We start from the raw sequence: 11,513 nt of genomic DNA on the forward strand, positions 1-11,513 counted from the left end.
CCCCCAAAACCTTTTTATATTTCATGTATCAGTATTTTTGTCTATGACTTATAGATAGTGGCATATAAATGTGTAAAAGATATAGAAGTGAACAGTGAAGATATTACTAATGTAGCAAAGGCTGAATCTAAGGAAAAGAAGACTGGAGTGAAGATGTTATCACAATCTGAATGGCTGACTACTGTGTAGAAGCAGCAATTGACTTCTGTTTTGGAATAGAGGACAGAATTAGAACCACTGAGTAGATGTGCCCTTATACTCATCAAATGCTTCAATATAAGGGAGACATTCCAAAATTAACTCTATATAAAGCATTGGGTTTTATGAAGTCATGATGTTAGTTTCTGTCAAGTTCTTAGGCTGAAGTGGACAGGGTTTATGTATTAGGTGGAAGCCAGAGTAGCTGGTGCTTAATTTCTCCATTGGTCCTAAGCACTCAGATTCAGAGGTTCTTGATGAAAGAGGATACTTATTGTTTATTTGTTGTTATACGTATGTATGTGTGCCTACATGAGTTTATGTACACTGCATGCATACAGGCGCCCATGGAGGCCAGAAGTGGGCTTCAGATCCCCTGAAACTGGAGCCACAGGGAGTTGGCATTCATCACAAAGGTACTGGGAATCAAACCCAGCTCCTCTGTAAGAGCAGTGTAGTTCTCTTAACCACTGAGCAATCTCTCCAGTCCTAAAAGCTTAACATTAAAAGTCAAGTCATTAAAAACAAAAAAGATTCTCAGTACAGAAATCGGATGTGGAAAATGAACCCTAATAATGTCATTTAACTTGGCATGGTGATACATGCTTGTAATACTAACAAAGGCAGAAGGATCATGAATTAGAGGCCTATCTGAGCTGCATATTAAATTTCAGGCTAGCTGGGGTACACAGCAAGACCAGCAAGACCTTGTCAAGAAAGAAAGAAAGAAAGCAAGCAAGCAAGAAAGCAAGAAAGCAAGCAAGAAAGCAAGCAAGCAAGCAAGCAAGCAAGAAAGACACAGAGAGAGAAAAAGAGAGGGAGAGGGAGAGGGAGAGGGAGAGGGAGAGGGAGAGGGAGAGGGAGAGGGAGAGGGAGAGGGAGAGGGAGAGGGAGAGGGAGAGGGAGAGAGGGAGAGAGAGAGAGAGAGAGAGAGAGAGAGAGAGAGAGAGAGAGAGAGAGAGAGAGAGAGAGAGAGAGCGCGCGAGAGAGCGAGCTGTAGACTAGGCTGGCCTTGAACTTAGAGATCTGCCTGCCTCTGCTTACTGAGTGCTGGGATTAAAGGCATGTGCCACCACTGTCCTGTGTAAATTTATTTATTGATTTTGATTATATACTTAAATTATGTATTCTACTCAAATATATTATTTATGGAAGCAAGATATAATATTCTAAAATTTTGATCTGCATTTTTTCTCTAATTCTTTAAATTAAAAAAAGTGTATGTTTATGTTAAACATGAATAGAAGCACCTATATAAAGTCAGCCACTATATTAAATATAGAGGTCAGGCAGTGGTAGTACACGCCTTTAATCCTAGCATTCGGGAAGCAGAGATCCATCTAGATCTCTGTGAGTTCAAGGCCACACTGGGAACAGAGCCAGGTGTGGCAGCACACACCTTTAATGCCAGCACTAGTTAACTATAGAGGTCTGGAGGTCTGGAGAGACAGACAGGAAGTGATAGAGCTGGGCGGAAAGAGGAAGTGATATAGCTGGGCAGAGAGAGGAAGTAAGATGGCAGGGTACAGAAAGGTATATAGGCATGAGTATACAGGAAGTAGCTCTCTCTTCTTGTATGCCAAGGATTTCCTAGCGATAAGAACTTGTGGCTTGGCTTGTTCTATCCCTTTGATCTCTCAGTTTTCACCCCAATATCTGGCTCCAGGTTTTTTTTTTTTAATTATTAATAAGACCATTTAGCAATTTGTGTTACACCTATATGTAAATGGGTGCCCATGGAGTCCAGAAGAGAGCATCAGATTCCCCTGGAGCTGGAGATACATGTAATTTTGAGCTGCCCATGTGAATGCTAGGACCAAATTCTGGTCCTCTAGAAGAGCAGTATATGCTCTTAACTATGGAGTCATTTTTCCAGCCTCCTTTCTACCTTTTGGCATTATTTAAAATTTTCATATGTTTTACGTGATGGAAAGATGGATCAGTGATTAAAAGCACTCGTTGCTCTTGCAGAGGATCTAAGTTTGGTTCCTAGCATCCAGGTGGTGGTTCACAACCACCTGATTCAGGGGATCTGATGCCCTCTTCTGACCTCTGTGGCACCAAGCAGGCATGTGATACACATACATACATGCAAGGAAAACACTCAGACATGTAAAATAAAATTGGTAGGTGTGTTCTGCTGTGAGCCTTTGCTAAGCTGCTTCTTTAGCAATGTATAATAATGCATCTGTATCTTCCATTTCCCAATCTCTATATTCTGAGGCCCAACTTCATAAGACATTTATTTCTCCATTACTGAGTCTGCATTTTACATCACTGAAGTAGGGCTACCATCTAGTGGTGAAAGAATATAGCAGCTGGCTCTCCCCCATGCTTACCATTTTAACAACTTTGTCACCATTTTAATGTCAAAAAATAACAAGAATCATTATTTACTACTTGTGAGAGGAATGAAACTGACAATCTTTCACTAAGATCTCTACTCAACCTGACAGACAAGTTGAATTATTGTCAGTTCCCCTTCTTTACATATATGAAAATGGAAACTAATTCACAATATAGGCTACCAGGAAAGGAAATGTTTGGCTTTATTACATGTTATTTTTGAAAATAGATTAAATGCAGACAGAAATTAACAAAGAATTCTAATTATAGGTGATGAGTGCAGATAGACACACTCAAACAACAGAAGCCTGGCTCTTCCATCTGAAAAGGCACAGTGAATGGATCACTAATTCATTCTGTAACTGTTATGGCTCTGAAATTTCTTCTCAGTCTTTCTAAATAACTTGGAAAACTAAAAATTTTCTGAAAAAGTGGTTTCTTTCTTTGTTAAGAGAAAAGGGAGTGAGTTTAAAAGCTCTCAGTGGTGAGAAGCAGCTATGACACAGCTTAGTCATTTTAGCCTAAAGTGATAGATTCAGGCCAAGTGAGACACTGAGTAAACCTCTGAGACACCATCTGCGTGAGCCTAAGAATAACTTTACTGCTGGTGCCAGTACCACAAAGAAGTCTTTGAAGGCTCATTGCTCACTTTAAAAAACTTAAATGGGCCACCTCCTTTTTCAAAAGCTGGCATATGTTGGCATGCATAAGCAGAGCATTTATTTATTCACCAACAATCTCTTGGCCCAGCACACAAAACTACAATCCACAGGCTATAATTTGCTGGTATTTCATATTTTCATTTTCATTCACTATCAAAAAGGCTTTCTCCATTGGTAATGCTCAGAAAATAAAGAATATGAGCTGACTTTTGGAGTAATTCCTTACTTAGTTGGTGTTTTTTCTAGTCTAAAAACAACTGATAAAATAGTTACCAAAATATATATTCCTATACCACAGACCTTTATGATTTATGTAATTATGATCTTCATTGTTTTTGCTATGAGCAGGGTGTCTCTTTAGCTCGGTCACTTTCATGCCTAAGAAAACAATTAGCCAATTTCATACTAGACCTTATGTTGCATTTTTTTCTAGAAAAAAAACTCAGTGTATTTTAAAATAATATTAAAGTTTCAGTTACTTCATGCCATTATTTGACTAGATTTCATAATAGCTAGGGCACTGGAAAGAAAAGATAACCAATGAAAAGTTCTGTTTTTAGATACTCTTGTTACACTTTTGTTTTGACTTATTTTGTGGCACTGGGACACTGCATGGCAGACAAGTGCTCTACCACTGAGCCACACACATTTCCAGCCCTTTATTGTTGTACTTTTTCTCTGTACATTTCTTTTGGAGTGTTGGTATAAAATTACCACAGTAGCAGTTATTCTCAGTATGTATAGATTCACATTCTGTACTTCCAAGTGAGTCTTGATACTCTTCAGTCTATGCTACTGTTTTAAACTGCTCTATTATTGTCATAAGTACTTTGCAATTTAATGCCTATTTCTGAGTAATAGATTCATTCTTGTAAATTGGAGACAAAGTAACACAATGCTAACGCCAAAGTATAAATTTCATACATTTAAGCAATAATATGCTTAATAATAATACCACCATGAAAATGATGACAGCAGAGATAATTAAATGTATTCCATGAGTGACTAGTACAGTTGTTTTTTGTTCAACAATTATTAAGCTGATGGAATTTCCTAAAAAAATGGAATTTCATGGCTTTTTTCTTTAAAATCTTAAATTCCTTGGGTCCCAGTTGCTGGAATAGCACAGACTACTATAGGTTCAGGCATGCTAAAAAAAAAAAAAAAACCAGCAAACTGGAAAGAATGAAGAATATTTATCTCTTTACTTTTCTGTTCATTAAGTTCTTTCCTGAGAATGAATTCTAAATAAAACACAATTTCCAGGATATTCCTTTTCCTTTTCTTTTCTTTTTCTTTTTTTTGGAGACAGGACCTTGCTCCATGGCCCAGGCTAGTCCCAAACTCGAGATCCTTCTCCTTCAGCCTCTGAAAGAGCTGGGATTATATGCACACAATGAAAAACTTCAGTTATGCTGTTAATGTACCCTGAATTTACAGAACAGCCAATAACCAAGACTTAATAATTCCCTTTGGATCTGCAGAATTAATGGAGAATTATTTAAAAAACTCTGTGTGTGTGTGTGCCCACACATGTATGCAGGCCGAGAACAAGCTGTGGGAATTAGTTCTGTCCTTTTACCGTGTGGTTTCTCGGGGAAGCACCTTTACCTGCTGAGCCATCTCATGAATTAGACTCCTGAAGCAAGAATAACTTCACAGGACTAGGAATGTAGCTCAGCTGTATAACACCTGTCTAGTCTCAGCTACTGCTCTAGTGTCCTATGTTTGCCTGCTTGCTGCTGTGCTGGTCATGAACTAATACTCTGAAACTAAGCAAGCCTCCAGTTAAATTCTTCCTTCTATATGCTGCCTTTATCTTGGTGTTTCACCACAGCAATAAAACAGTAACTAAGACACATACACATTTTTTTTTTTAAGGAGATGATAAAAAATGCTGATGAGAATGTAGGGAAAGAGCAATCCTTATTACAGCTTGTGGAGGGGAAGGGATATGGTGGTTTGAAAGAAAATGGCCCCCAAAGGGAGGTGTGGCTTTGTTGGAGGAAGTGTGTCACTGTGGGAGTGGGCTTTGCAGTTTCCTATGCTCCAGCTACTCCCAGTGTCAGAGACCATTTCCTGTTGCCTACAAGACGTAGGACTCTGAGCTACTTCTCCAGCACCACATCTGCCTGCACGCTGCCATGCTTCCTGCCATGATGACAATGGACTGAACCTCTGAAACTGTAAGCAAGCCACCCCAAATTAAATGCTTTCCTTTATAAGAATTGATGTGGTCATGGTATCTCTTCACAGCAATAGAAACCCTAACTAAGACAGGGTGTAAACTATTACAATAATTATGGAAATTGGTAGGGAAGGCTCTAAAAACTTAAAAAATAGAACTCTCATATGACCCATCTATACTACATCTGAGCGTTTACCCAAAGGCCTCTATAGTCTCCTACAAAGATACACAGACATCTATGTTTACTGAAATGAGACCAGCCTAGATGTCCACTAATAAGTGAGTGGACATTGAAAAAATATACACACACAAAGGAATTTTATTTAGCTATAAGGAAGAATGAAATTCACAGGAAAATAGAAGGATCTGAAAACTATCATACGAAGTGAAGTAAGCCAGGCTCAGAAAGACAAATATTTCATGTTATCTTTCATATGTGGATTCTATTCTTTAAGAGGTTTATTTACTTTTATTTTATGTCTATGAGTGTTTTGCCAGCCTGCATGTAAGTCCATCATATGCATGTAGTGCTACAGAGGTCAGAGGAGGGGACCAGGTCCCCCAGAACTGGATTTAGATGGTCAAGAGCTGCCATGTGGATGCTGGAAACTGAACCCAGGTCTTCTGCAAGAACAGCAAGTGCTCTTAAATGTGAACCATTTCTTCAGACCCAGGACCCTAGTTTTCAATGTTTGTACCCATGTGGGAGGTTTGGGTGTGGGTCTGGGTTACGAAACTTGAAACAGGATTATACAGGGGGAAAAGAGGTATTAGAGAAGGGAGGAGGGCAGCAGAGCACATGTGACATGAAAATAGAAAGGAGGTTACTACAAATAGAAGAGTACAAAGTGGAGGGGTCACAGAGAGTGAGAGAACAGGTGGATAGGAGAATCAAAAATAAATTTTGTCTGAAAATTCTATAATGAAACATTAATGAGCAAAGTTGCAAAGGTATGTGGGGGATGACGGAGTACTGACAGGAATTGTAGCTTTTATTCCAAGTGAGATGGGAAACCATTGGAAGGTTGGAATAGAGGAGTGATGTGATCTGACTTGTATTTTTAAAGGATAATGTTTTGGGAAGACTAGTCTGTATGGGCAATGACGGTAGAAGCAGAAAGATCAATTAGGAGTCAACAAGTCAGAAAGTAACTAGGGGATTGTGTGGAGAGGATGGCTAGAGTACAGCATGACTAGTAAGCAAAAATAACTTCTGAGATAGTCTGCAATGACAATGTCACCACCTCTGGCTTAGAAAACAAATCTTCCATTTTATTTTAAAATTTAATCCTCTCTCTCTCTCTCTCTCTCTCTCTCTCTCTCTCTCTCTCTCTCTCATGAGTGTGTGTGTGTGTACACACATGCCATGGTGTGTGAGTATGGAGGTCAGAGAACAACTTATGGGAGTTGGTTCTCTTTTCCCACCATGTTGTTCTAGGTATCAAACTCAGGTCATTAGGCTTGCTGGCTAGGCTGCTGAGCCTTTGTTTGTTTGTTTGTTTGTTTGTTTGTTTGTTTGTTTTGGAGACAGGGTTCTCTGTGTAGTCCTGGAACTTGCTTTGTAGACTTGAATGGCCTCCAAATTCATAGAGATCCACCAGCCTCTGCCTCCTAAGTGCTTGGATTAAAGGTAGGCATCACTATGTCTAGCTGCTGAGTCTTCTTACTGGTCAAAATCTTACAAAGTTTTATAGCATCAAAAGAGAACCAATGGAAAAGCAAAGAAAGACATTCCAACAAGAGGAAAATACTGAAATAATGCAGTAGCCATTTGTTATATTAGAACTATACTCTCATAGTGACAGAATTCTCCCTAGAGGAGACTGCCTTGTTTATCTAAGTAAGCCATTGGCAAAGGTCTCACTTGAGTATATCTGTGAATAGAAAGTGCTGTGGGATGTCTTTCTGTATGCTGTGAATATGTGTGGCTCCCTTTGGATAATAAATAAAGCTGTTCTGGACTATGGCAAGAAAGATTGCAGTCAGGCAGGAAATCCAAGCAGAGATATATAGAGAAGAAGCGTTGCGTCGAGAGAGACATCAGCCCTCTGTGAAAGATACCAGCAAATGGCCATGTGGCAACATATAGATTAAGAGGAATGGGTTAATTTAAGATAAAAGAGCTAACTAGCAAGAAGCTGAAGCCATAGGCCATACAGTTTGTAATTAATATAAGCCTCTGAGTATTTTATAAGCAGCTGTGGGACCACGGGTGGGAGAGATTCGTCCAGACTGCTGGGCAAGGCAGGAACAGAGAAATTTCTGTCCACAAGCTCGCATTTTGGATATCTCATGCCCAAATAATCCGAGACTTCACTGCTGGCCTGTACCCTCTCACTCATGATGACATCTACCTGTGACTCATTAGATCAGACTATATCTGAGAATCAAGTAGTGTGAGCACCTCACAAAATGGAGTTGTGAGCATGTTATTTTAGATCCTTACACGGTTTGTTCTCTGTTTACACATGAGCTACTTCTCATTATCTCTAGACACAATTTTAGGGGTCAAGAGACATCTTTTTTGAGGAGGATAAACTGCTAACAATTATTTTCAGTATTACTTGGAAACGCTAAAGCTCAACCAAATATGAAAATTTGTAAGAGTAAAGACATAGATAGAGAGATGGATCAGAAGTTAAGAGCACAGGCAGACTGCTTTTCCAGAGGACCCAGGTTCTATTCCTAGCACCCACATGGCAGCTCATAACAATCTTGAAGCTCCAGTGGGAATCTGATGCTCTCTCTTGGCTTCCTCAGGTACCAAATGCACATGAGCACAGACACTCATGGAGGCAAAACACCCACACAAATAAAAATGTATCTCAAAAAAAGAGTAAATATATGCCTCACAATACCAGACAGAATATTAGTGGGATTTTATACTACCAACCTCTGTTAAGTATTGACCCACATGTGAAGGGATGTGAATATAAATAAAAAATTTGCCGGGTGGCGGTGGCGCATGCCTTTAATCCTAGCACTCGGGAGGCAGAGTCAGGTGGATCTCTGTGAGTTCAAGGCCAGCCTGAACTACAGAGCAAGTTCCAGGACAGGCTCCAAAGATACACAGAGAAACCCTGTCTTGAAAAAACAAAACAAAAAAATTACTCATTTATTTTCACTCTTTAACTTCTTTCCATTTAAAATAATCATTATAGCCCAAATTAACTTTTGTATAACAATGTAAAAATCTGGATGCTAGATAACAATAAAGAGATGACTTAAGCAGTTTTATTATGACAAATTAGTACTCATCTTACCGTGGTGATGTAGCGGGAATGGAATTCAGGAGCATCTTTCAGGAAGGCGAGGCCAGGGTGTGTGTCTACCACATCCTTAAAAAGATTGAAATCAAAATTAAGTTAATAAACATTAAAAAAAATTCTTCAGAGGCGTTTCCTTCTTGTGGAGTAAACTTACAGTTAGTTGAGGTAATCCTATATTCTGGAATACTGCATAATGCATTGAAAATTTAACAAATACTTTATTATAAGCATGTTTATAATACATGATTTTCTACACACATAATATGTTTAAATATAAAATTTTAAATTAGCTATATTTGGTGATTTGTGAATCAAATGTCTTACAGATATGTACTGCAATCCTAAAACATTAAGGGAAATGACTGTCCCTTCTTTAGAATCTATCAGTAGCCAGTAATTCAGCAGGTAAGATGTGCTAGTTAGTTTTTGTCAACTTGACACAAATCTAGACATGTGCAAAGAGGGAATCTCAAGAGAGGAACTGCTTCCATCAGACTGGCCTGAAGGCATGATGTGGAACATTTTCTTGGTTAGTGATTGATGTGGGAGGGCCCAACTCACTTGGGTAGTAGCACCTCTGGTCAGATGGTCTTGAGTAGTATAAGACAGCAAGATGAACAAGCCATGGAGAGCAAGCCAATAAGTAGCTTTCTTCCACAGTTCCTGCCTTGACTTCCCTTAATGATGGACTGTAATAGGGACATGTAAGCCAAATAAACTGTTTCCTTCCCAAGTTGCTTTTGGTTAGTGCTTTATCATAGCAATGGAGAAGCAAACAAGGACAGAAGGTTACGGCCCCATGACCCCCCTCCCTGAACCATGGCTGGTGACAGGCCCAGTCTTATGTATGCCCAGTCCAAACAACTACAGCTGCTGTGAGATTATATTTGCAACGGCTGTATCATGAAATGATAACATTTCAACAGTCCTTCTCCCAATCTTCCAGCTCTTACATTCTTTCTGCTTTTTCATGATGTTTTCTGAGCCTCAGATGGTATGGTATAAATGTCCTATTTAGAGCTGAGCATCAACAATCACTTATTCTCAATATCCCAAGAAGTCATAATACTAATTTTTTTTCATGTGTGGTGAAAACATTTAAAACCTATTCTTAGGAATTTTCAACAATATACATTATAGTAAGGCATGGTGGCACATGCCTTTAATCCAAGTACTTGGTAGGCAGAAGCAGGAGGATCTCTGAGTACAAGGCCAACCTGGTCTACATAGTGCCTTTCAGAACAGTCAGGATTACATAGCAAGACCTTGTCTCAAAGTAAAAAAAAAACAAAAAAGAATATACATTGTTATTATATTCAGTGTATTGCACAATAATCTCTTGAATATACTGCTATCTAAAAATTTGTATCCTTGCTAAATGTCTTCCCCAGTGCTATGGGTGACAAAGACAGGAGGATCACTGGGGCTTTCTGGCTACTAGCTGAGCTGAGATTCAGTGAGATATCCTGTCTCAAAGGAATAAGGTGGGGAGTGATGGAGCAGGATGTTACCCTCTGGCTTCCATGAGTACAGAGTGTTACATCCACATACATTCTCTCTCTCTCTCTTTCTCTTAGATCCTGGAGTGATTTATTGTACAAAAGAAGCAAAGAATATCTGGATTTGAAGGATCTTCTGGTCATGGATTATTGCTACTTCAAAAATAACCCCCAACTTCAGACCTAGGGTACAGTTCCATGCTGAAGGAACCTCAGAAAAGTTAACATTTTCTTCTAGACTGGTAGATAAGGGCTAAAGGTCAAAAACTCAAAGAAGTAAAAGAAAATAAAAACTTCTTAAATTTTTTTTGAATTTATTATTTTATGTGTATGAATGTTTTGCCTGCATGTATGTCTGTGCATGACATGCCTGGTGCTCACAAAGGCCAGAACAGGATGTTGAAGCTGTCATTTGGGTCCTGGGAATCAAAAACCTGGACCCTCTGAAAGAGCAACATTGTTCTTAACCACTGGGCCAATGTTGCATCCCAAAACATACTTACAGCTCTGAGATTTTCTCTTAAAGATCTGAGATATATCCTTTCTACATGTAGAAAACATATTTATAAACAACAGATTTTAACATCTCAGAAACAGAAAAGAAAAAAAGACAAGTGTACTCTTGTTTCATTTATTGGGCTCCATTAGTAAAAATTGTTCCACATGGGTGAGTACCCTGGATGAGTAAATACAGAGCCTATGCAACTAAATAAATTACTAATATCCCTGAAATCTGGTGATAGTAATAGGGCCCATTGCCCTTAACCTAAATTGTTCCTAGGCTGGAGTGTTTTGACAGGCAGGCTTTGTGTCTTTTTTTTACTTCCTCCCCTACAAGTACTCCCCTCCCCCCCAACTCTGTTTCTGTCTACTTTTATGGGCTGGTGGCAACTGTCTTTGGAGATCTCAGTATGCTTGATTCAAGTTTCCATTCTCTTATTTCATTATTTATTTATTCATTCACTGGTTTCTTGAGACCGATCTGGTATGTTATATAGCACAGGTTACCTCCTCTTGCTCAGTCTCCTAGCGCTAGGATTATAGGCAGGCATTAGTATTCACCATGCACAGCTTCTTCCTATTCTAATCTTATGTACAAATAGATCTTAGTGGAAAAAACCAGAGGGCCATTTTGGATATGTGCTTAAATCAAAGAGTCAAGATGCCCCAAGTGAAGACTCCAGAGTTCATGATAGTTGTTTTGATTATTCCACAGCCTTTCTTGCTTCTCACCAGATTATTTTTTAAAAGTTTTCATACATTTTTTGATCATTATCTTTTCTTCCTCCTGCTCCTCCTGGATGCCCAACTTCATGTTTTTCTCATTATTAAAAAAATAAACAAACAAAAA

General features: G+C 38.9%; 1 protein-coding gene across 3 annotated transcripts in view; it reads right to left on the bottom strand.

Moving 5' to 3' along the window:
* The window catches only part of Ppp2r3a (protein phosphatase 2 regulatory subunit B''alpha), a 152,140-nt gene that overhangs the window by 50,204 nt on the left and 90,423 nt on the right, over positions 1-11,513 (bottom strand). For all 3 annotated transcript variants that reach the window (XM_052718279.1, XM_052718295.1, XM_052718286.1), the window contains exon 6: positions 8,658-8,732. In XM_052718279.1, coding sequence (XP_052574239.1) covers positions 8,658-8,732 — 75 coding nt within the window. The remainder of the gene's footprint in view (positions 1-8,657; positions 8,733-11,513) is intronic.

Source organism: Peromyscus californicus, unplaced genomic scaffold, assembly GCF_007827085.1.
Source record: "Peromyscus californicus insignis strain IS unplaced genomic scaffold, ASM782708v3 Scaffold_11__1_contigs__length_118956290, whole genome shotgun sequence".
Lineage (NCBI taxonomy): Eukaryota > Metazoa > Chordata > Mammalia > Rodentia > Cricetidae > Peromyscus > Peromyscus californicus.